The sequence below is a fragment of the Cephus cinctus genome, unplaced genomic scaffold (assembly GCF_000341935.2).
Source record: "Cephus cinctus unplaced genomic scaffold, Ccin1 Ccin1_scaffold1034, whole genome shotgun sequence".
NCBI lineage: Eukaryota > Metazoa > Arthropoda > Insecta > Hymenoptera > Cephidae > Cephus > Cephus cinctus.
Window position 1 is genome coordinate 172,061 of NW_014333567.1, and position 22,671 is coordinate 194,731.

Genomic DNA, 22,671 nt, shown 5'->3' on the forward strand with positions numbered 1-22,671 from the left:
CCAGGATCGCAACCAGCATCTCTCTTTTAATAGAGAGAAAAAGAGAGAGAGAGAGAGAGAGCCGACAAGCTGCTCTCGCGCGAGATCCCTTTCATGCTCATATTTTCTCCACGTGACCGTATATGGAAAAGGCCCATTACGAGCCCGGCCGGCACGGCACTTACAATTAGATACCCGACACGGTACCCCAGTGTAACTGCAGGAGACACAGTGTATTTCAAATTCGACCTGTAGATCGAACTCTTTATGAATTCCCTCGAAATATTTCCTTTTGTTTCGAAAATTGGAGCAGTTTTGTTCGTTCGATTATTTGCATTTACAGATCTGCTTTGCCCTCGATAACGTAGAACGTGTCCTATAATGTATAATGCGATACACCGGTATTGTCTGTGCTAGAAGGGTACAGCTATACCGAGAGACATGTGTACCGAGGTGTACCGAATCCTCGTAAGCGCAATAATTACTCGAAGGTGGTGCTCCCGTTATATCCACAGCTGGAAAGTTCCTTCGAGCGGAATGATAAACATATCTACAGTCCACAGCATCAATGAAGATCTTTAAGTGACGTGTGGGTGGGTCGTATTGACGATACTGAAAATCCCCGATGATCTTCAGGCATTGGGGGTACACACTTGTATCGTACTGCAGTACCTACACACATCTAAAGATATTCATCCCAACCAACGGCTTTAATGTTCTGACGTCCAGAGAATATAATTGACAGTGGTTATAATGATATTCCTATACATCCAGTCGGTTTACACTATACGCAATAGCGCGACTTACGAAGAACACCACGTTGTAAATGTGCAAAACATATTTGAGGAAGTTTACGGAACAGCAACCATCATCCTTCGTCCTGATCCTCGTGGAAGTTCCCGGAAGTCTCTCGGCTCCTTTGGCCATCTTCGCCCCTCCTCTTCGCGCTACAGTTTAGTCACCTGCCTCGAATCCAAATCGTACCGTCACCTTATCATGGTTCCTGCAAGCACAAAAGATAATATGCACATTATAACGCAATTGGAATACCCAATGGAATCCTGCTATGCTATACTTTTAAAGCGAAGCCTCTTCATTGTGTTAAAAAAAAAAGGATAACTGTTCACTGCAGTGTCGGATAATTAAGATCATGCAAATGAACTTATATAGGCGGGCAGATTTTATTTTCTTACTCTCGATCGTTGAAAGTATATGCAGTCTAGCTTGTTACACTCTAGATATTACACGTGGTTTGCTCCGGTAGGACAATGGCTACTATAGAGGGTGTGCCATTGTCCGAGAGTACAGGTAACGGAAAGTGCATTATGAAACAGACAGAAAATGGAGCAACATCGACACGGCGACAGCTTGAGTTATTGGTAAGAAGAAGAAGAATCGAAAAGATCGTGAGGAATAATTGTCAAGAATTAAAAAATGAACTATCCCCTCTGCTCCGTGCTCGTGGGTGAAACCCGTTACCAGTGTAGTTTGACTCTAGCATGCAGCTGGACGCATGGTCCAGCCCCTCGGTGACACCTTGACAAATTTTCGACTTTACCGCGAGAGAAACAAAAGAGAGGTGGCGCGTCGCGACGCTCTGTCTCGAGTCTCCCGCGCGTTACCGGGTCTCCCGCGTGCGTACGTCACTCCTCGAAGAAAGAGGTGACTGTCCGAACGAGAGAGCAGACAAAACAAAAAAAAGGTATCGAGAAAATAAAACGAAAAAAAAGAAAAACAAAAAGCGTATAGCCAGTAGAAAAAAATAACAGTCGACATCCAGACAGAATTGCGTAATGCATACCAGTCGCCCACGTGCGTGCCGTCGGTTGTACGTTGGTTAGTCCTACCTGGAAATACCATAGTCGGCAGTGACGTCATGTTCAGCTTATCCGTTTTAAAAAATATTATGCCATTAAGCAGAGGACTGGAGGACCAATAGAATGGCCCAGCAGAAGAAGAGTCTTCCTTTCTATTTTCCTTTTCTAACCAAATTAAGTCGACTCTAACTTCCAGCCTAGTTCTACTGACAAGCCGCTCTCTGGCACATAATTGACCGACAGAAGCGTCTTCGATTCTTTCGTCAATGGTTCGAGTTCACTTGGGCAAATTGCAACGTGGCTCGTTTGCCAAGCGCCCAAATCGTCCACGTATCCTCATTTATCCAATGACCTAACGCTGATGGGCAATTTATCAATCAAACCAATCGTCCAATCGCGTTAACCTTGTCGTCCATTGAACGAGTGCACCGTATAACGCTCGTTATTGGCCAGTTCCTGTGTTAGGCTTTGTCATAGGCTGATATCTCATGGAACGGAAAGCAGCAACAGCCACAGAGCCAGAGAGCCAGAGAGCCACATAGCCCAGGCACGACGCGTCCAAAGTATCGAGTGTCCCGACGGCAGGCAAACCCACGAGCACTCTCTAGCTGATGTCGTGACGTATCTTAAAATACATGTGGCTCAAGGACCCATCGCCGAGATTACTGTATTATTGTGTTGACTCGCTGACAATGAGATCTCGTAGAACACAGGTAGCCCGCAGGACGCGTTCGTTCAATTAATAATAATTATAACACGCTACAGATTTTAAATTTTCATTGCAACGAAGAAGAGACGCTACTCGTGCATCGATAAAACATAAAATAAACTTCAACGAATCCATTAAGCGCACCGTATTCGCGATCACATAAAAGATGCTGCGAAAATCTGCATTGCTTATTTCCATTAATTCCTTAAATGTTCTCGGCTCTCAGAAACGATTCCCATACCTCTATAATGTTTTCACATAGGAATAATTTTTCATTGAAAATAATTATGAAACTTACGGCAATCGTGGAAAATTATGGCATTTCCAAACGTAATATTTGGTTATACGTTATAATGATTCGTGAAAATACGTTAAAACTTAAGGCGCAGCACATTCGCTTATACATATAGTGCGATGGTAAATATGTTCCAAGTTGAAAATATACCAAGTACGTAATACTTAAATTTTCATCATTTTCGGTACGAATTGCACGCGAAAAATGAATGATAAATTGTCTTCGCGCGCGGAGGCTGTGGGGAACGAAACGCGTGGGACCGACCCGTTCCACGCGCACAGTGCGTGGGGGAGGCCAGTTGTATTATACTTTGACGAGTGCGCGGCGCAGGTGTCTCTTCTCGCGCACTCCGTCCTCCGCCCACGGCATCCGGCCGATTGTCTTGCTTTGCGATAATGTAATTTATATATAGTATTAAAAGAACACGCAACGAATGTTCGCTTTAAAATGGCAAAGACGAACAACCGATCAACTATATCGCAAGCAAGAGTTTCGTCGATCAGCCGATCGGAGAAAACGTGTCGCGTCAAGGAATAGCGAAAGGCAAGATCCAAGGTGAGAAAGTGATTGACTGATTAGAAGTCAGGGCTCTATAGGTAGTCCTGGGAATGTGCAGGGCATCGATTCCAAAGTGACAATCAGTATCCACGCGGGCACCATGACGTTACTGTCGACGCTCCTCAAAAATTTCTTGACAATGGTTCCCATGATTGCTTCGGAAGTTCGGAAGCATATATATGTTGTATGCTAGTATATATACTCTTCTCTAATAACAGTGCGCAATATCCAAGAAATTCCGAAATCCTACTCCTACTGCTGATTACCTACTAATTACCCAGAGAAATTGATAATCTAGACAGCTAGGCAGACTAGCGGCTGGTTCTAGTCAGCAGCCGGAATCGCAATAGCAGCTGCAACGTTTTATAGGATTCCTCGACTGTCACTAACCTACTGCGATCCGTGCGTGCGGAATTCTTCGAGCATGTAGGTAAGAGTCTGCCGCTCGACTAGACAGCCGTGTATAGTGCATAGTATGCGTGCGCGCGTAGTGAGAAAAAGTCTTGTGTATCGCAATAGAGAAGAGCTCGATCTAATCGGATCGTCGTCGTTGTAACTGTATCTTATCCGCGTTTACGTAATGTCACACAGAGCCTAGGAGGAACCGTTGCGGGTCTTGAACCCGACCCCGGAGGCTCCCATCTACATGGCCATCTACCCTCCAATAGCCAATCTTCCTCGATAAGTTCTCTGCGCCGAAATCTTTCATAAGAACAAATTTCCTCGAGTGGTACCACTGGAAGCAAGTACGACAGGAATAATAATATAACGAGATATACGCAGGCTTATTTGAAGTACTTGACCATTTGAAGAATAAGAGAAAGAAAATTAAGAAAATTATTAAAAAGCCACAATTTAGGGTAGACCAATTATGCCACTTGACATATGCGCATACCCTGTAACATGCGTTGCGAATCCACAGATCGCAATAAAATAAAAGACAAATTTTGTATACATGACAAAACGGTTTTTAAAGTAAAAAGGGAAGCAAAGAAGGACAAAGTGGAATTAACAGAATTAAGGGAATTCAAATTGTCAGTGACAAAAGCCCCCGTGGTGCCACGACCCTCGCGTCACCGGGAATCGTCTTCCATGCTGCTACCATGAAGACCATATCCGGACATACGTAATTCAACTAACTATATTTAGGTCAGAGGTACGTATATACGTATAGGTAGAGAAATATATGGGTAAAAATTTTTCAAACTCACGGAAACTCGACGCGTGCAAATGCACGAGGGTCTAGTACCGGGACAAAGAGGCAAACTACGAGGAGGAAGATCCTGAGGATTCGCAGCTCTCGAATCGGGATCGAAGGTCTACGTGTATGATCGAACAAGAGACTCTTGTACATTCATCAAATTGCTATCTCTTTGATTAGACATTACGTATAGGACTGAACGGCAGTTGATTTGCACAGGCCTTAGGGATTCATACGAGATCAAATTCGTTTGCTTCGTTGCGCCATCTCTTTCGCTTTTACCAACGGACATTCAAGGACCCGTAAGTGATTTGATTGGTAAGAAAGTCATTGCCCGTGAAATTTTTCTCGAAATATCGCTATCGTGCTCAGCCATAATTTTCAGCTTACGAGAGATTCGAGTAAAATGGTCCAGGAAGTATCCCTGCCCCCCTGTGAGACGTTGACGCCAACGATGAAACAGGATGTTCGCGTGTCTGGCTTTCGTGAATGTCGATCAATTGCGCTAACACGTAGAAAACGGGATAAGCGCCGGAAATGGAAGCCGATGTGCGCCAACCTAATCGTACAAGGGAACAAGAAGAAAGTATAAAAATAAATATGCTAAATAAGCACTATCGTAGGGATAAAGTTGAACCGAGGCCAAAGTGACACGCGTGTCCCACGCGACTTCCACTCCACTCTGGAGAAACTCCCCCATCAGCCGCTCTCAATAATCTCCACGTCTCCTGCTTCTTGGCTCAACGGCCTTTCTCCACACGTCGCCAAGAGAGGCTTCACACGCCTTCGGAGCATTAATGCCGACCCACGTGCACACGATATCAAATGAATTACGGTATCTCGGGACCAGTCGCGCGCGACTCTCTTTAGCCGGTTCAATCATCAAGATAACTCACTGTCGTCTTAAAACCCAAGCCCTCGATCCGTCCACTTTCCGCCTTTCCGCCTCGATCCCTACGATAGTATACGCTAGGTAATTTCGAGCCATATAGGTGTAACATACGCGCTACGCCGTCTCCCGGCTGCCAGTTGACTTGGCCACTAACCGAATGCTTTCCATTCGCTTCCTATTAGCTTCGATCTGCACTGCCTTATGCCTTAGACACTGCGCTTGGCTACCGCTGGACAGCCAATTCCCGCTATTTGGCTGCGAGTTCGTAGCCTAAAGGGCACTGTGCGCGGTTCACTACTGGGGCTGAGCTCCTGCGCACTCACGTAAGCGACAACTGGTTACTACTAAAACCTGGTAAAAAAATGGAGTTCCCAGACGATAAATTATACATTGAAATATCTTTCAGGTGTCTCCTTCGGAGATTCACTCAGGAGGCCTACTTCCGGCCGCACCCCGAAGCTGGGTTGCCATCTATAAATAACTATTCCACTGTTTAGAGGCAGCGATAGTACAGCCAAGATTGGAAAGAAGGGGCTGCGCGTGAGTCATCGACGAAAGTAGACGAGAGAGAGAGAGAGAGAGAGAAATTGGGGAAGATACGTCGGAAATAGGTATGGATTGCATAAATGCCATAGCCAAGCATTTGGTTCGGTGCCTTTTCTTTTCAACGAAGATTAATCTACCAGCGAAAGCACCAAGTCCATATCGATTTGCGCTATGAACTTCCGTTGACTGAAAGCACTTTTACCCCCCCTCGACCGGCATCTCTGAAATTCTAAAATTCTTATCAAAACGATTATACCAGATATAATTAGAGATGCAATTTACACATCCAGCTGTATCAACGTAATACACAACGTTAATCTACTGGCGTATAAAAAGGATTTCAAAGAACCGTGGCTCACTGTGCCTCTGCAGAGTGTAATCGTTGGAATTATTTTAATTGAAAATTTCCTAGATATATAATATAGCCTGCGCTTGCACTTGCGTGCGCGTCCTCGGCGTAAATTAGGCAAATTGGAGGAATCGAACTCGATAGGGTCCGTTTTCACAAGGATGGCGAATTAATTCAATCTCCGGGTTGGCAATCCGAGATCGTGCGACGGGAAGTCATCGTCTCTTCCCAATAAGGGGCGACTAGGGGGAGAAAGATATACTGCGTGCAGTTATATCTACCGGTGGAGTTATCTACGCACACGTGCGTATACGTATACAGCTGATTGAAGGACTCGCCCAGTGCGATCCTGTGCGCGCATCCTCTTCTGACACGGAAGACTGACAATGAGAATGGATTAATGGCGCGGCGGCCTACGTATCCTGCCCTCCAGATATATTTAACGAGTCCGTGGACCAGCATCCGATCCGATCCCTGCAGAGTTTTTAACGATGAGCGATCACGTAAACTTTTTTCAAGGTGCGCGGATCCCTACTCGCTCGCAATGCCTTGTGTCCACCCATTGACTTTCTGGTGCCAGAGCGAGATGGATTACGCTACGTAGAATCAGTTTCGTATCTACAGTCTATGCACAATGTGATTATACGCGTAGAGATTACAATTAACGTGAACATGAGACGTGCCTCCTTAAAGATTTCCGAATAGACCCAGAAGACCCTTGCTTATCAGCGTTGCACAGTATGGAGCATCTGCTTGCGCAAGTCAATCAATTAGATAAATCAAAAGTATATTTTGGGAGGCAAGTGAGATAATTCAGGAAGATTCCAGAAATCGGCAAGTGTCTCTTATTTCCGAACGTCAGACTCGCCGAGTCGTATTATTGGAAGAATAGTAGCAGGAAAAAGACGAGGGGCGAAGACAGGAGCTACCTCTCGACTGACTGTGAGAGCACCAGTTGCCGATAATCGATCTACGTGAGAATTTCCTTGAGTGAGTCCCAGTTGAGGACCATGACCTACGTCACGTAGAGGCCTGAGCGTACACACTTGACTATAAATTGAGCGGGGACATACCGGTAACTACGCGCGCCTTTTATAATTTTACGGAGTGTTTGTCGGAATGCCGCGGGCGTGAAGAATAAATGGAGGGGTGGAAGGAGCAAAGGGGGAGAAGCCGTGAGAGCCTACAGAGATCGAGCGCAATGACGCTGGGAGGTGAGCGATGAAATTTCGTTTGTTCGGTAAACACAGTGAGCAGCGAGGACTGGAATGTTTGGCTACGCGCAATGCCAGAAGATACCCAAGGAAATAGAAATCCATAGGATGTGTATTCGTCGTTCGCTTAGCACGAAGATCCGCGCCCATTCCGTTCCCACGGGAAGAGACAGACTCGAGGAACTCGGCTGGATCTTCCCATGCGAAGTAGCCGGGTAGCCGGGAGTCGTGGATAGGCGCGTCACCGTACTAGACTGTGCCACGTGCTGGTGTTTTCCGCAAGACGACTTATGCGCCGTCACGTATTCGGGTACGAATGAAAAATCAGGAGCAAGAATAGGAAACAAGTGAAGAAGCTAAAATGAAAAGGACGCAGGGCTGTGAGGTAAGACGAAAGGAAATAAAGAAAGGCAGGGAGGTCCAGTGCACGCAAGGTAGGAAGGACGATGCGACATTTTTCTTGGGTCGAGACGTTCGAGTAAATTTTATTGATTTCTGGTCGGATCTTCTCCGAGAGGCGTAACGGGGGAGGAGAGAAATTCGCCAGTCAAACTTAAAAGTGCTGATCGAGAAGTATACTTTGAGCGAGAGAACTTTTTCATAAGTCACGCGGAATTTATACGTAACTCGTCGACAGCAGCGCCGCCACGGATTTTCATGAGAACCGCACGTGCTTTAAATTTCGCAGTAGGGCACTCAATCGGCTCTCAAATGGTTCTGCGTTTGGCGATGGGTTTTTTTTTTTGTATTCTCCGTTGTGACGTTCCAGCTCCATTAACTTTCTTGGATAATGAAGATGGAACCGTTCAATCTTTTTTATTTCAAATACTTCCTTTCGTATATACGCGAGACAGATGAAAGCAGTCTTTGTCGTGCCTACAGACTTCCGGGGATGCTTGATAAGGTCTTTCTTAATTGACATTCAAACGGCGCTTTATTTATGCCACTTATTTGCACAGCGAGATCACTTTTCCATTCTCCGTATATTACGCTATATGTACCAACGTACGTAAACAGATACACGTACCTCCTTCGTTACTTGGACAGCAATCCAATGGATTTATCCTTGCCGTCTGCGTTCACTATAAAATTCTCCATAAGAGATACCAACGAGCCCCGGGGACACACACAGAAAGAGAGAGAGAGAGAGAGAGAGAGAGAGAGAGAGAGAGAGAGAGAGAGAGAGAGAAATCTCTGAGCCACGCGACAGATGCCACTGAGAGAGGATGATCAAGTCTCGCACTTGTGTACTCTACCTTATCTAGCATCGAGGCTTGATAGGGTGAAGGTGTCGCTACAATGGCACGATTCTCATGCGCACCTAATTCAACTGTACGCTAGAGCGCAGCACTCTCGAATTCTTGATAAGCGTGTTCAAATAGTGCTTTTTATAGTGTAGCCACGTTTCATTGTCAGCCAACGTCACCCAACGTCACCGAGATCTCATTCAAGTTGATAGGATAAATTGTACGCTCTTATTCGTTTCCTTAGGCACGCACCTTCGTTTTGTGAAAAGAAAAAAAAATACTCTCTCGCGCTTCTCCTTTCAGGTACTCTCTCTTTCATTGTCTTCCTCATAATTTACTCATAGTCATACTACACTCACTCTTTACACAGTTTTATCCACTCGTAGCCTCAGATTATTTGTATTCATCCGCCGACATTCGGTCTGATTCTATTGTAATATTTTTATTTTAGTATATTCTTCATCATTTGTCACTCGAGTAGCGGTTACTCTTGGGAGATTATCCTTCTAGGCTCTCTCTCTCTCTCTCTCTTACACACAGGTTCTACCAGACCCCACCGTGCACATGACTCCGTTACACGGTCAGCGATTTAGGTTACGTACACACCAACCACACGTAGCTATATGTCGGTAAATGTTTTCGCGGCGCGCGGCTAGTCATTATATTTCTAGGAAAGGTGACATTTTGTTTTTTCTTTTTTTTTTTGTTCCCCTATGAATTCTCACGATAAAAATCGTATTCTCTCACACACGATCCCAGGGCACCTCCGATCGCGCGATTATTTTGGCAATGCGCTCGGGTCGGCGGTCTCGTTCGAAATAGATCCACTTACTGCCGCTGGTTTTCTCTTCTTCCAATTCTTTTTATCGACGAGCGTTTTCACGGCCGAGAACCAAGGAGCCTCGCACGAGCGCAAATCGGCCTCCAGAGAAAGCAAATTGAAAGCACATTAAGTGCGCGCGATTCAAACTCAAATGACTCTAGTGGTACCTACGCGGGTTAATCGTATCCGACGATACGCGTACATGCCGCTCTCGTAATTCGCAGAGTCCATCGGTGGGAAGCAAAAAAGTAAAAACGTTCGTTGAAAGAAGGATCGGCAGGTCCTGGGGTTCAATTAATTATCCTGCCGGTAATTAACGGCTAGTGGGTTCCGCTCCCGAGTTAATGGCACACAGCAATGGCCACAGAAACGAACTGCCGCGTGCGCATCAAAATTATCGAATTCGCGTTTACATAAAATTTACGCGCGTCTCATAGGAGACTATCGATGTATGACTTACATAGATCCATAGATGCAATTTAGTTGGACGTATCCAAGCTGTCCGCCATGCACGAGTGAACGTTCGATCGTCCTACGTATATGTATACATATACGTATGTGTAACTTTCAATAAAAGCGGGATTCTGATACCGTCCGCCATGGGACATTTTAATTAATCGCGCAGGAAGAATGTGTACGCCAACATTTCATTTGATCGACAGAGTTAGCACAAGACAAGACAGAATGGAAGGAGAAAGAGGAAAAAGAGTGAAAACAGATGTGCAAGTATGTGCAGGGACGAACTTGTTCAAAACAGGTTAGGTACGTAGGAAGCACGCAGTGCGTAGGCACGCGAGAGACAGGCGTGGGCGGCCACGGTGAGTCGTCAAAAGTTACGGCATTAACGAACGAGGGAAGGACCAGCCGCCGCGTGTTGGGCTGCGACCAACCTCCTCCGTCCGCAATATCCATAGGTACATTCACTCGGATTATAGGACTATTGCGCAGCAGCAGCAGCAGCAGCAGCAGCAGCTCAATGCCACGACGTTGTACGGTCTACGTAGCGGCACGAAATATCTTAGAGGACCCAGACGTTTCATTTGAAATTGTCCAACCTCGTGAACACGCAACCGTCTTCTCCGACCGATTCTTCGTTATATTATATTATACATATATTATGTATAGGCAAGCCAGACGCACGCCTGCCTACATGCGCGCGCATCTCAATGTTTTCACGTCTATTGGGAATCGTAATACTTCGCCGCTCACGTCTCAAAATTATAATATAAACTCACATTCGTCGTTTAGTAACACTGCATTTTTTCCCTTTTTCTGCAGCAGAGCATTGCTAATTTTATCTTGAACCCTTCCGCTACTAAATAGTGCTTTTTATTTATACGGATTTCCCATAAGCGCTCCTTAAATATGTATTTTCTTAAGTATAAGGAATGTATTTTCTTAAATATGTATTTTCTTATGTATTGGCTAGATAACGGAGGTACCTAATCACTCTGCGGTGTGGTGGTTCAGGTGCCCCTCGTAATCAGTCCTTCCACTATTTTATTATCACTTATTAAGACCATCGTCTCGGTTTGTACGCTGCTACTTCGCACTTCTACTTTTCTCCGCAGCAATCTAGGCGCGAGACAGTGTCGCTGAGCTATGAGACACACCTGAAGAGCAAAGGCTTTAATACTCCTGTTTCCCACGATGGGGCTCCTGATACTCTAGTAATACTACGGGCGATACCCGTACGTACACGTAATATGTACGTATTATATATAATACGTATATATGCACATAAAAACGTTCCGGCATCAGAATCGACGACGACTTTACAGTTAAACAGAAATGCTCCATCGCATTGAAATTAAAAAATGCTCATCTATGTCACCTCATTTTTCGGAACAATAAGACTTGGTTGTAAAGCATAAGAACTCGATAATTGCAAAACTACGCCATGTATATTTTTCGTATTACCACGACGACGCGAATGGAAATCGTCTCGGCATGGCGATGCGTGACTAACGCAAAAGCAAACTTTGCTCCGTGACAAAGGAGGCTAAGAACGCGTGAGTCCTAGATAGACATACACAGTTGACAATAAACTAGAAACTTGGATGCCAGTTGGATGGATAGATGTTTACCTGACGATAGACGGGGGGCATGGCCTAGACAGTATCGATTTGGTTGATATGCCACGATGATAACAGCGATAAGACCCCATTGCAAACTTGAAAGAAAACGACACATACGCCCAAACTATAAGTTTCTATATTGTTTATAAATAGTTAATAAGAATATAAGACCCCTTATTGTACATGCAATCACAGCGTCTAAGTTATTTTCTCTTATTAGATGAAATCGATATTGTACAAACGAAAATTCTAATTATACAATTTATGTCTTACCGAACTGCCACTTTCGAGGCGACGAGAATCCAGGAGCAATGACAGCCTGCCTATAGGTGTTCAGAGCCCAGTACTACCAAGTAACGTCGATAGTGGCGATTCCAGATGGAGCTTTCAGAGCACAAATAAAGAAAGGCGTAACGTAACGTGCCCCACGAGTAACCACGTAAAATTACTGTTCTCAGTATTTTGTAACTCGAGCATTTATATAATCGGAGCTTCGACGATAAGAATACTCTTCTAGCGTGAGAAAAGAAACTATCAACACACACCGTACAACGTCAAAAGGTGCCACCCTCGCGTTTATGCGTTAATGCTATTCGTTCGTTTATTACGTACTAAGATAGTTGTGTCTATTGCTGTTTCGACGACGCAATTTCTCTATTTCGTTGTCACGTGAACCGATGCACACTGGATTCGCACGAGACGGCAATCCGTTCAAGGCAAACGTCGAGCCGACACTGGCCGACACTGAGCTACACTCTGGAATTCTGAATGGAAGGAACGCGCGCTTCGTTCTCCAGCCAAGTTCGAAGTTCGGCCAAGATCGGGCTGGATCGGCCGGAATCGGGCGACGGGCAAGAAGCGATGCCGAAGTATGAAGAGTCGAAGCGTGCAACGTGTGATTCGCCCCACCTTGCTCTTCTTCAGATTCGACTTCGTCGTACCGCAGCGCGTAATAGTGGGCATGCATGGTTATTATTATTACATGTGCCTTGATCATCACTTGTCATGAACGCGATTTTAGATTTAATTTTTCAATGAAAATTTTAGATAGGAGAATTTATTTAGCTCTCACCATGGACGTTACGACGCGTAAGTCGATAGGAACATTATCCATCTGCGGCTTTACAGTTCGTGTAATGTTCTTTTGCCTGAAGGCTTTTAGTTAATTCATACTTAATTTTTCGTAATCACGATGCAAGTCCACCGAGTTTAAATAATTTTTCGGTCTTTGCGTAGGCACAATAAGCTACGGATTTAAGGAGAAATAAGGTAGATGAAAATACATTAGTTTTTTCAAAGTTTATTGAAAATGAAAATATTTTGTAAGATGGTCAAGGGAGCGTCTTCGCTTCATCGAATACGAAATATCAGTGCTTCAGTAGTAGCAGGGCCTTTACGTAATAACTCGAAGATTAATTAACAGAGGCCAATCGAGTATATGTATGTAGAAACGTGCATGTAACCAGAAATTTATCGACAAACCTATACGTTCCTAAAACCGTCTCTCCATTTAATTTGACTCTCACTCTTTTCATTAAAAATGTATTTCGCGCTCGCAGTGTTCATTTCTTGTTTTTCTTCTTGTTTCAGTGGCCACGAGTACGTTGCTGCTCTGCATGTGTAGCTACACGTGTGTACTTGCGACGTCAACCAGCGGAATATAAGTGAACGGAAGAGGCCACCTTCTCCAGCCATTTCACAGGAATTACGACGCCGGCGCTGTAATAAAACGTGAATAATCAGTTGTCGTAACTACAATGAGAACTTTGACCAGGATAATAAACGTGACCGATGACAGGGACCTGCACCCATGGGGAATTTTAATAAATTTTCCACTAAACGTGAGTTGATTGGAAATCCTTAATTTCTATCAGAGTTTAATACTCGCGTGTCTCTATATGCCTCTATATAGATATTACCTGTGTAGTAGTAATATACGATAATTAATCTTAAAATTATGAGATTTATTATGCACCTTCGGCCGTTGCTGCTGCGGGTGGTGAAACAGCCGGCGCAGCTGCATCTGCTGCTGGGGGTGCTCCTTCTGCAGGGGCCGCCGGTGCTGGCGCCGGTGCTGGCGCCGGTGCTGGTGCTGGCGCGGGAGCTGCTGCCCCTTCTGTGGCTGGTGGTGCTGCGCCTTCCGCTGGTGCCGCCGGTGCCGCTGGTGCCGCTGGTGTCGCTGGGGCTGCAGCTCCTTCTGCCGGTGGAGCTGGAGTAGCGCCTTCGGCTGGAGGTGCGGCAGGCGTACCTAAAATATACAGTGCTTCACATGTGCTTCACATGTGTATCCGTACGTTTGAGGGTAAACAATAGTTATGAGTTCCGTTACCTTCCGCTGGCGGCGCTGCTGGCGCACCTTCTGCTGCAGGCACTGCGGCCGTGCCTTCAGCCGGTGCTGCTGCAGGTGCACCTTCCACTGGAGGTGCACCTTCTACTGGAGGTGCAGCAGGTGCACCTTCCGCCGGAGGCGCTCCATCCGCTGGAGGTGCTGCAGGTGCACCCTCTGTCGGGACTGCTGGAGGTGCTCCCTCCGCTGTAGGTGCTGCAGGTGCACCCTCTGTCGGGACTGCTGGAGGTGCACCCTCCGCGGAAGGTGCTGCAGCTGCGCCCTCTCCTGCAGGTGCGCCCTCCGTCGGAGGCACTGCTGGTGCACCTTCTGCCGGAGGTGCTGCAGGCGCACCCTCCGTTGGAGGTATCGCAGGTGCACCCTCTGGTTGAGGAGCTGCAGGTGCACCGTCTGCTGGAGGTGCATTTTCTAAAAAAAAATGTCAACGCCAAATATTATGTTGATCCGGAGGAAAGCTTTCACTTTGAAAACCCACCTGCAGATGGCGCTGCGGGCGCGCCTTCTACGGGGGCAGCTGTAGGTGCTCCTTCCGTTGGCGGTACTGTTCCGTCCGCAGGTGCTGCGGCTGCTCCTTCCGCCGGTGGTGCTGGTGCACCCTCGGCTGGAGGTGCACCCTCTGCTGGCTGCTCACCTTCCTAAGTGCGAATTAACAATATTCGCCAAATCACACTTTCGATATAAAACCTAACCGTAAAGAAAATTTTGTCGTGCGTTCTCCTGGAACACATGCTCTATGCAGATAATTACGTAAAACATTCAATTCGTTCTAACCTAATCTAACGCAATTGGAAATCCCCTAGTAGAAATTCGTTTTAGTGAGTCCAGATTCGGTCCAGGCCCCACGAATTTTATTATGGAATTTCTACTAGGTACTAAATGTCGATAATACAACGGGGAAATGACTAAATAATCGTGTTTGACGGCGCGAATTCTCAAGCGACCACGTCGAGCACATCGTCCAACGTATTATCAATGCAGTGCCGTTGGAATTGGGGTCACCACGAACATTACTACGGTGCAACCTCTGTCGCGAACGAGCAACACGACATGGGCGTGTGTTCCATGGCACACGGCACACTGGCCGGAGGGGCCAGTGGGGGGTCCCACCGTTTGCACTCCGAACGCATCAACGGGATATTCGTTCGTGCGGGCACCGACAGAGGTCGCACCGTAAATCTCTCCCTGCGGCACGATCAGTTTTACAAGCTGATTTCCTGCCTCGTTCTCGTGACGTTGACTTCGCTCCGTGCTCGATTATCGCAAATTAGCACTTGGGGTATAATGCGCTAATCACACGAGGAATATTGCGGCTATGCTGGCACTATAGCTATGCAGATGGGTATCGACGATTGACTTTACGGGATCAGCATGATCGCGCATCTTGGGACAAGGTAGCAAGAAAAAAAAGGATACTCTTGTGATTTACCTCAAAATCGTGAGAGCTAAAGGATTTTTGGCGTTCATAATATGCAAGGACAAAGAGGAATCTCTTTTTTGGATGACGCCAAAGAGGAAAGTCTTATTTGGACATATTCCCGAAATTTTTCGATAGGACCTTTACTCGTTGGTTTCTCTTCGCCGAAAGAAACCTTCGCACTGTTATCAAGCGAGAACATGAATTACGTACTTACCGTCGATAACCCAATAACGTCGACTCGAAATCAACTGCCATTTAAAATCATATAACGGATGCAAAATCGTAATAAATAATTTTCTTCAAAATCACGATAAAACGTACCACGAGTAAGTAAGTACCACACAGCTCAATTCCAATGGACAGTAATTTCACGTGGGTACAGTCATTCGTGGGTAACGTGCCAATGGGAACGACAATAACAAATAGTCCAACCGGATAAATATGGAACTTATATGATTAATCGTCTGGATCGTGCTCATTCTCCCGAAGGACATTCTCTCTTTTTTATTTCATCTAGATATTATCATTATTACGATACAAGGATCTTTGGACAATGGATGAACAGGGGACACGAGGTGACGACATGTACACAAAGATTTTTCATTATTCAACATTTTTGATTTACAGTAAATCTTGATTATCCTTTCCCATTGTTAACTCCGTCGCTTGCAACACGGACATATTTTCAGACATACATAACAGTACTCCACGTGGCGGTGGGAGTGGTGGACAAAACGATGAGGTAGACCGGATTTGCGATGTACAATCAACTGCAACTCGAGCAAAGACAAAAGGAGGCTGGCGGAGGGCATTTCTGGACGTGCGAGCAAGTGTCTGGCATTTTGAAGGTTTGGACGAGACGTCGACAGGGTAAAGTGTCGTCCGCGCCCGCCGACTGCTCCACCAGGGTGCAGAGTGTCCATGCGCGACAAACGGGAAAGTTTTGATCTCTCGAATAGCAAGATGGCAGAAGGGAAGAAAGGACGAGCGGAAAGAATGAAAAGTGAGTCCGATTATCGGGGTGACATCTTGAAAACATACGGAGACGTGAGGCAACAAGAAAGTGTAAAGTGGTCACGATCTCTTCCAACTCCGCGCACCGGAAGCGGCCATTTTTGAAAGAAAGGAGACTGGAGTGAATAGTCTTGGATGTTGTGCCGGACGGTTATTCACGGATGAAAGTATTTGCTGTTGTTTTGGTTGTCTATCGGATTTTTGTTGTTGTTGGTGGCGGTACGGTTGATGTCACTCATGCCTCAACTTCCTCTTCCTTTACCTTCTTTTCTTCTCCCTTCTTCGACCAGTCGGGCTTTTTCTGAAAAATCGAGAAGACGGGTGTCAGCTATCACGTGGCAAGTATTGGGCACTGCTGGTATGTCCGTCATGTTAATACGCTCACGAAAAAAGAACACAGAAAACGCCTAAATGGGAAAATAACTAAAGTACAATGTAGAAATTTCGGAATTTAGGTGCGAGGGAGGGGAGGCCTGTATACGACAAACAAAAAGTCGTAAAGTTTTTCCAAAATTCTTTGGATCAATTCTGTCGCGTGACTGAAAATTTTCATCCGTTGTTCGCCAATTGACCTCGTGGACGTTCACTCCTCGTCTCGTTCATCTGAGAAAATATATTTGACAAATTTCTTGCGTCGTGGTAGAAAAAAAAGGAAACAGAGACGGTACAAAAATGATCGGCAATCTGTAAACGGAAATTTGATTATAGAGGTCGGTTAAAGAAAAAAAAAAGAAATGAAACAAATATAACTGTAAAAATGTGCGAGGGATACGGAGGTGACCTAATAAGAAAGCGGGAGTCAAAGAGAAAGATCACACACGATGGGTGTGCTGTCGGTTAACGACTGGCCTCGTCGCGGCGTCGCAATTCAAAGGCATCAGCTACAATTAATCTAGATACGATATGAGCATTCCAGTTGGCCATTCGCTAAGCAGCATTCAATAATAAAGTTAGTCAACACCGATCGCCGGCCTGCAAAATCAATCTGCAAGTTCCTTCCGCATTCCTGTGTTATCCCAATTTCTAGTTTTTCGTCTAATAAACTTTTCATTCCTGCGGAAATCTTTACCTTTTCTTTCGCGACGTTCTGCGAACATAACGCAAAAGCAATATGATTAGTCAACGTGAGACGTGGACGAATTAATTAAAAGGCATTTAGTCATTTAGAGAGAAAGGCTCGCGTTTGCGCATGCGCGAACTTTTCGATCGGTTGCGCAATCGGCAGATTCTCCGTTATCGAGTAGACGTATTTAAAGTCGAAGAAAGGAAAGAAAGAATTAAATAAAGAAATGCCACTCGGACAGGACCGATCGAAAGATCCACGCACAATTATTATTTTAGCCAGTCTCGGAAAACGAATGAACATAAATGGCATAAATGAGACGGTACACAACATATACAAATAATAAGAAGAGTCGTTAAAGAGCCTGAAAGCTTGAACGAGAAAAGTGATTGAGGAGAAGTGTACGAGTGAGGGAGGGAGGGCACTTTTGCTGCAGCTGCGACCGCAGCTGCAACAACCACCGACAGCGCAAAGACATGTCGAATTTGTATGCCCTCGCAGTCAGGCAGATAACTGTGGGCGGAAATTGGCTGCTCGATCTCGGCCGTGCTTCGCGTCCCTATGTCTATGTCCCTCTGTGTAGGAACAACAGTGCTGTGTACAGTCGGAAACCGACAGGTAATGCGCTCCAGCAGAGGAGTCCAAAAGTGAGCTGATAGAAGATCCTCACGCGAACGTTACGTCTAGTGTTATTGCCCTTATTGGACTCATTGTTTTTGTTCTTCCTGTCGTTGTGCTGGCTGCTATTATTATTATTGCGCACAGTCTGCAAAAGTATTTGACGGTTGAGCGTGTGTGAGTGGAAGAAGCGCGTTTGCGATTATTATGCGTGCCCATGTGCAATGACGAGTAGAGGTAAAGTAGAATATGGAGTGGATGAATAGATACAGGGCGCGATTAAGTACGCGTATTATCGTCATCATCGTTCATTATTATGATTATTGCTTTTTCTTTTTAACCAGACAGATAAGACACTTTGCAAGCCATTCTCACCTTCTTTCGGCCTTCTGTCCGCCAAAACTTCATTACCCAAAATTATTGACGCGCTATTACATAATCCTGACAAGTATTTCAATATACCGAGCTTATTACTCAGAGTACCATTATTATTGATATTATCCTCATTTTTCCTGTCGTTGGAATTATTCAATGAGATACTATCGGCTATGACATGTGGGCATTTCATCGTAACAAGTAATGATTAAGGATCGAGACGGCAGCTTCCACGAAAAAATTGAACACGATACGTGATACGCGACTAGCGAACAGGAGTTACGGCTGTTATCTTTCTTCTCTTTTTCTTTTTCTGAGCCACGTGGCCTCTCGCCGTGCCACGTGCTCGTGACGTCCAAAAACCAGTGAGACTCTGCCGATGAGCGTGTAAAACGTCAGAGTGGCGGGTAGTGTCGAATATTTACAAAAGTAGGACAAAGCCAGAAAAAGAAAATGACAGAGAGGGAGAATAAAGTAATAATTAAAATAAATTATTAGCGGAAGGATCTTCCAGCTTGTCCGCTCTCCCTTTTTTTTTTTAATATAAAATCCTCTCGACTGAAAAAAATATTGTGGACGACACAGGAAGACACAAACACAAAAAAATGACTCCTGCAATAGTTAAATTACGATTGCAGGTTAAGGACGTCCCGTCAGGTCGCATGATAAAATGCTGAAAAAATTGGACGATTAAAAAGTGGTGTGTGGGTCCATGCCTGAATGCCTGATTCGCATCGTGGTACCGAGCCGAAGCAAGGAAAAAAGAAGGATGCTGGAATTCGTTAGACGCTTGGGATTATTGATCTCTCTTTTAAATTTTACTTCACGGCAAATTCTCCTATTTGCGAAACGTTGCCTTTGTTTTCCATGTTTACAAAAGTTACTCGATATTCGCACGGTTGCCATTTAGAGACGAGGCATGCTGACGCAACGGTACAATTTTATTGCTAGACACAGTTTCCTTTTAGGTATAATGATATTTCTCTTCGTTAGCGGGATAATATATATGTTAATCAATAAAGATAGCGACCGGGCGATTCCGTTGGGTAGCGACAACAATCGCGAAAAACGGCCAGAAAGTTCGTTGATCAATCGACGCGTAATGATAAAAGAAATTGAAGAAAAAAAAAACAATCAAAAATTTAATAAATAGTTCAACTTTTTCAAAAAGACCATACCGCGCCCGCGCGCACGTGTGTTTCTGTGTGTTGTGTGTGCGCGTTTGTTTTTTTTTTACTTATTCATTGGGATGGTCTACGAATATATTTCCTTCTTTTTTTTCATGGTTTTATTAATTTTTTTTGTGTGCTTTCACGCTGTGTTCAAGGAATCTACTTCTTCGTCTGCCACTCTGCCTTCTCGGACTTCTTGGGCTGTGAAGAACAACAAACACATTGCCTAGTGAACTAATGCTACGATTACGGGCAATTGCAATTGGATCGCTCGAGGAATTACGAACTCCGAAAGGTAAAAGGAAACGCGTCATTTTTTCTTACTTTCAAAATGTCTCTCGACTTCACACGATTCTTCCACCTGCAGCTAATTTCGAATTGTTCGCAAATCCTCGTGCGAATCCCGTAATTACATAACGGATTACGAAAACATGAGAAAAAATCACGTGAGTTAAATTTAAAAAAATATATATATATATATATTAATGAAAACAAAAAAAAACACATTTGGGTCGACAACAGCAAATTTCCAATGTGGATCGAACAAAAGGGTCAACACGAAAATCGGGACGTGGACAAAATTGAAAGTTGGTTGAACAGGGCGTGGGGGTCCTGTCGCCATAAAACAAAAATTCACCGAGAACAAAGTCTCGTTCTCCCATCCCGTCACGTCTTCGCTCCTTCGGCGAGCAAAAAGGACCAAGAGCGTCCTCGCTCCGAGCCCGTGCTCCTATATTATCGTAAAATGGTCTTTGTTACCTCCTTGTCCTCTTCCTCGAGGGTGAACTCCTTCTTCTTGACCTGCTTCAGCTGGTTACGGAAGTTGAACTCGGCGGCCTTCTTCTGGAGCTTGGCAAATTTGTTCTCGTACTTGGAGACCTTCTTGAGGGTCGGCTTCATGCTGCAATTTTTCAATCAAACACATTTGCTTAAGCGATCCTCGATACTTCACCCTTTTCTACTGAATTCTTTGGTCAGGTATTGAATTTTCGAAAAAACTTTCGATACGTTACTGGGTTACTTACAATTTACCACGGAGGTCGTTGACCTGGCTGTTCAAGTCCGCAATCTGCACGATTGAAGAATAACGATTAGATGGTGCTATATTTTCGAGTACGTACTAATGTTTGCCTTTTTTTTTTTTAACTGTGCAAGCGTCACGAAATAGCTTCGGAAAGATCCGAACGTCGCGAAGGAGCCGTGCAACATTTCTAAAGCAGTTTCTAATGTTTTCACTTAATCTGCTTCGGCGAAACAAGAATTTCACTACTTGAACTGCGCAGCTCCTTTCCCGAAGATTCGGCAATCTTTCCATCGGTAGATCTCGAAATGGCGGAAAGCTGTGTTGCACTTGTTTTTCCTTCTGTTTTTTTTGTCTTTTTTCTTTCACATTTCACTTCGAGTAAGCAGCAAACACTTCAAACAAAAAGCTTGACAAAGCTCGTTAAGTTTGTACGACACAATGACATAAAAGTACATTAATAATCGGCAAAATAAATGTTAATCACGCAGGCGCATTCGTGCATGCGTGCATGCGTGCATGCGTGGGTGTGTGAGTCTTGATGCGAATCGACTAGTCAGGGTCGATTAGGGAATTGGCAAATTTTCAAAATCCTTCTGCAGGACGCAAGCACACACGTGGACACAGTCGTGTAGCTGCTATATGCGGATCAAAAGGGAACTGGGTAACCGAACGGACAAGGATCATTATGATTCTGGAACAGCATGGAAATCCATATGGGACAAAGTAGTAAAACCGGCTTGCGTATTCGTAACCTTGGAATCGGGCGGATAATGTAAAAAGAATAGAGTCGGAGATGCGAGTACGTTCGAATGAAGAAAAAAAGACGACGGATTTATTAAGTACAGAAGACCCGTTACGCGTTCAAAACAAAAGAGGTAACAACAACAACAAAGACCGCTGAAACGCATTACGGAACAAAGAAATGTCTTTAATGTATATACCAACTGTTCATTGAATAATAAAGGTTTAAGAAACCGCAAGAAAAAAGTGTGCAATGGGAAGAAGCTATTGCTGCCCCGTAGAAAACCTTAATTTTTCGTCTGCCATTTGCAAAAGGAAACTTTCGGGTCCCGAGCTCGGTAACTTGCCGGCGAGACGGTTTGGCCGCTTGGCCAAACAAATTATCGTAATCGTTATTTCGGAAGAGCGGAGGAAGCGAGCCGCGTGATCGCGGCGATCCCATACTTTCTTTTTGTTTTCTTTTCCCCTATCGCCCGTGAAAACCTGGTTCACCGGTCGACAGACCGCGTACGTGTGTACATTAAGGATGGATAAGTCTGGTGGCGGATAAGTCCGGGCCAATCAGGGAACCGCTGGTCGTGATCAGCTCTTACGTTCTCCGACGCAATCTACTGGCAATCCCTTCCGTGCGTCCAATTCGATCGGCACTGTCAACTGTTTCTTCAAAACTTTGAGCAACTAAGCCAAAATGGGATATCCGGTGGCTGGACGCGGTGCTGGACGCGGTGCTGGACGCGCACGGCATCACGAACCTCGACGATTAACGAATCGGACGCACGGATGCATCGTTACTAACAATCATGGATAATCCTCATGACGAATAATCCTAATGATTCACGAATAATAATAAACAGCCGAGTTATAAACACCATTAAAAAAATCACATTTACAGACGCTGTGTGAATTGGTGCAAAATCCTTTTCGATTCTCTCTAGCTCGATTTTGAAATTTCGTGCGAACGGGGGTGGGCTGGAAGCAACTGGGCACGACTGATTCGTCCTCGAATCGCGATTGTCTCGTGTTTTCAGCCCTTTTACTTTAATCGCGGACCTGTCGCGCGCCTTTCGGTTCTAATGGGCAGCGAAACAATATGCACGGTATTTGCGAATGCGCATTACAGCTGAAGGAACTGCATTCGTTACAATGGAATCCTCGAGTTTTGTTGCTGGGTATCTCGGGGGGGCGGGGGGGG

General features: G+C 45.1%; 3 protein-coding genes across 17 annotated transcripts in view; all 3 read right to left on the reverse strand.

The window, feature by feature from the left end:
• LOC107271708 (CD151 antigen) overlaps positions 1 to 12,452 on the reverse strand; it is an 18,918-nt gene extending 6,466 nt beyond the window's left edge. The window contains exons 1-3 of one of the 4 annotated variants that reach the window (XM_025088922.1): positions 11,982 to 12,450; positions 11,718 to 11,803; positions 787 to 982 (exon numbers count right to left, since the gene is read on the reverse strand). In XM_025088922.1, coding sequence (XP_024944690.1) covers positions 787 to 906 — 120 coding nt within the window. In that variant the 5' untranslated portion in view covers positions 907 to 982; positions 11,718 to 11,803; positions 11,982 to 12,450. Of the gene's footprint in view, positions 1 to 786; positions 983 to 8,587; positions 8,624 to 11,717; positions 11,804 to 11,981 lie in introns of those variants that run through there. The other 3 variants (XM_015748008.2, XM_025088923.1, XM_015748010.2) reach the window with 3 other exon arrangements.
• Positions 12,453 to 13,675: 1,223 nt separating this feature from the next.
• LOC107271669 (skin secretory protein xP2) lies at positions 13,676 to 14,783 on the reverse strand. The gene is made up of 4 exons (XM_025088925.1): positions 14,745 to 14,783; positions 14,531 to 14,690; positions 14,038 to 14,463; positions 13,676 to 13,956 (listed from the first exon to the last, which is right to left on the reverse strand). The coding sequence occupies exons 1-4, from the start codon at positions 14,781 to 14,783 to the stop codon at positions 13,676 to 13,678; spliced, it is 906 nt and encodes a 301-aa protein (XP_024944693.1).
• A 1,269-nt stretch (positions 14,784 to 16,052) lies between these two features.
• Positions 16,053 to 22,671, reverse strand: part of LOC107271709 (troponin I) — a 20,549-nt gene continuing 13,930 nt past the window's right edge. For 7 of the 12 annotated variants that reach the window (XM_015748017.2, XM_015748018.2, XM_015748016.2 and 4 more), the window contains 3 exons: positions 20,740 to 20,783; positions 20,474 to 20,615; positions 16,053 to 16,787 (listed from right to left, as the gene is read on the reverse strand). In XM_015748017.2, the coding sequence (XP_015603503.1) occupies positions 16,722 to 16,787; positions 20,474 to 20,615; positions 20,740 to 20,783 (252 nt within the window). In that variant the 3' untranslated portion in view covers positions 16,053 to 16,721. Of the gene's footprint in view, positions 16,788 to 19,338; positions 19,916 to 20,473; positions 20,616 to 20,739; positions 20,784 to 22,671 lie in introns of those variants that run through there. The other 5 variants (XM_015748021.2, XM_015748022.2, XM_015748023.2 and 2 more) reach the window with 1 other exon arrangement.

What these genes read in the sequence shown, in the direction of transcription:
- LOC107271669 (XM_025088925.1), bottom strand. Translation starts at nt 14,783, where the DNA reads ATGTGTTCCAGGAGAACGCACGACAAAATTTTCTTTACG. An exon ending in ACGACAAAATTTTCTTTACG is followed by an intron (nt 14,691 to 14,744) that starts GTTAGGTTTTAT and finishes ATTCGCACTTAG; the next exon opens with GAAGGTGAGCAGCCAGCAGA. An exon ending in AGCAGCGCCGCCAGCGGAAG is followed by an intron (nt 13,957 to 14,037) that starts GTAACGGAACTC and finishes TGTATATTTTAG; the next exon opens with GTACGCCTGCCGCACCTCCA.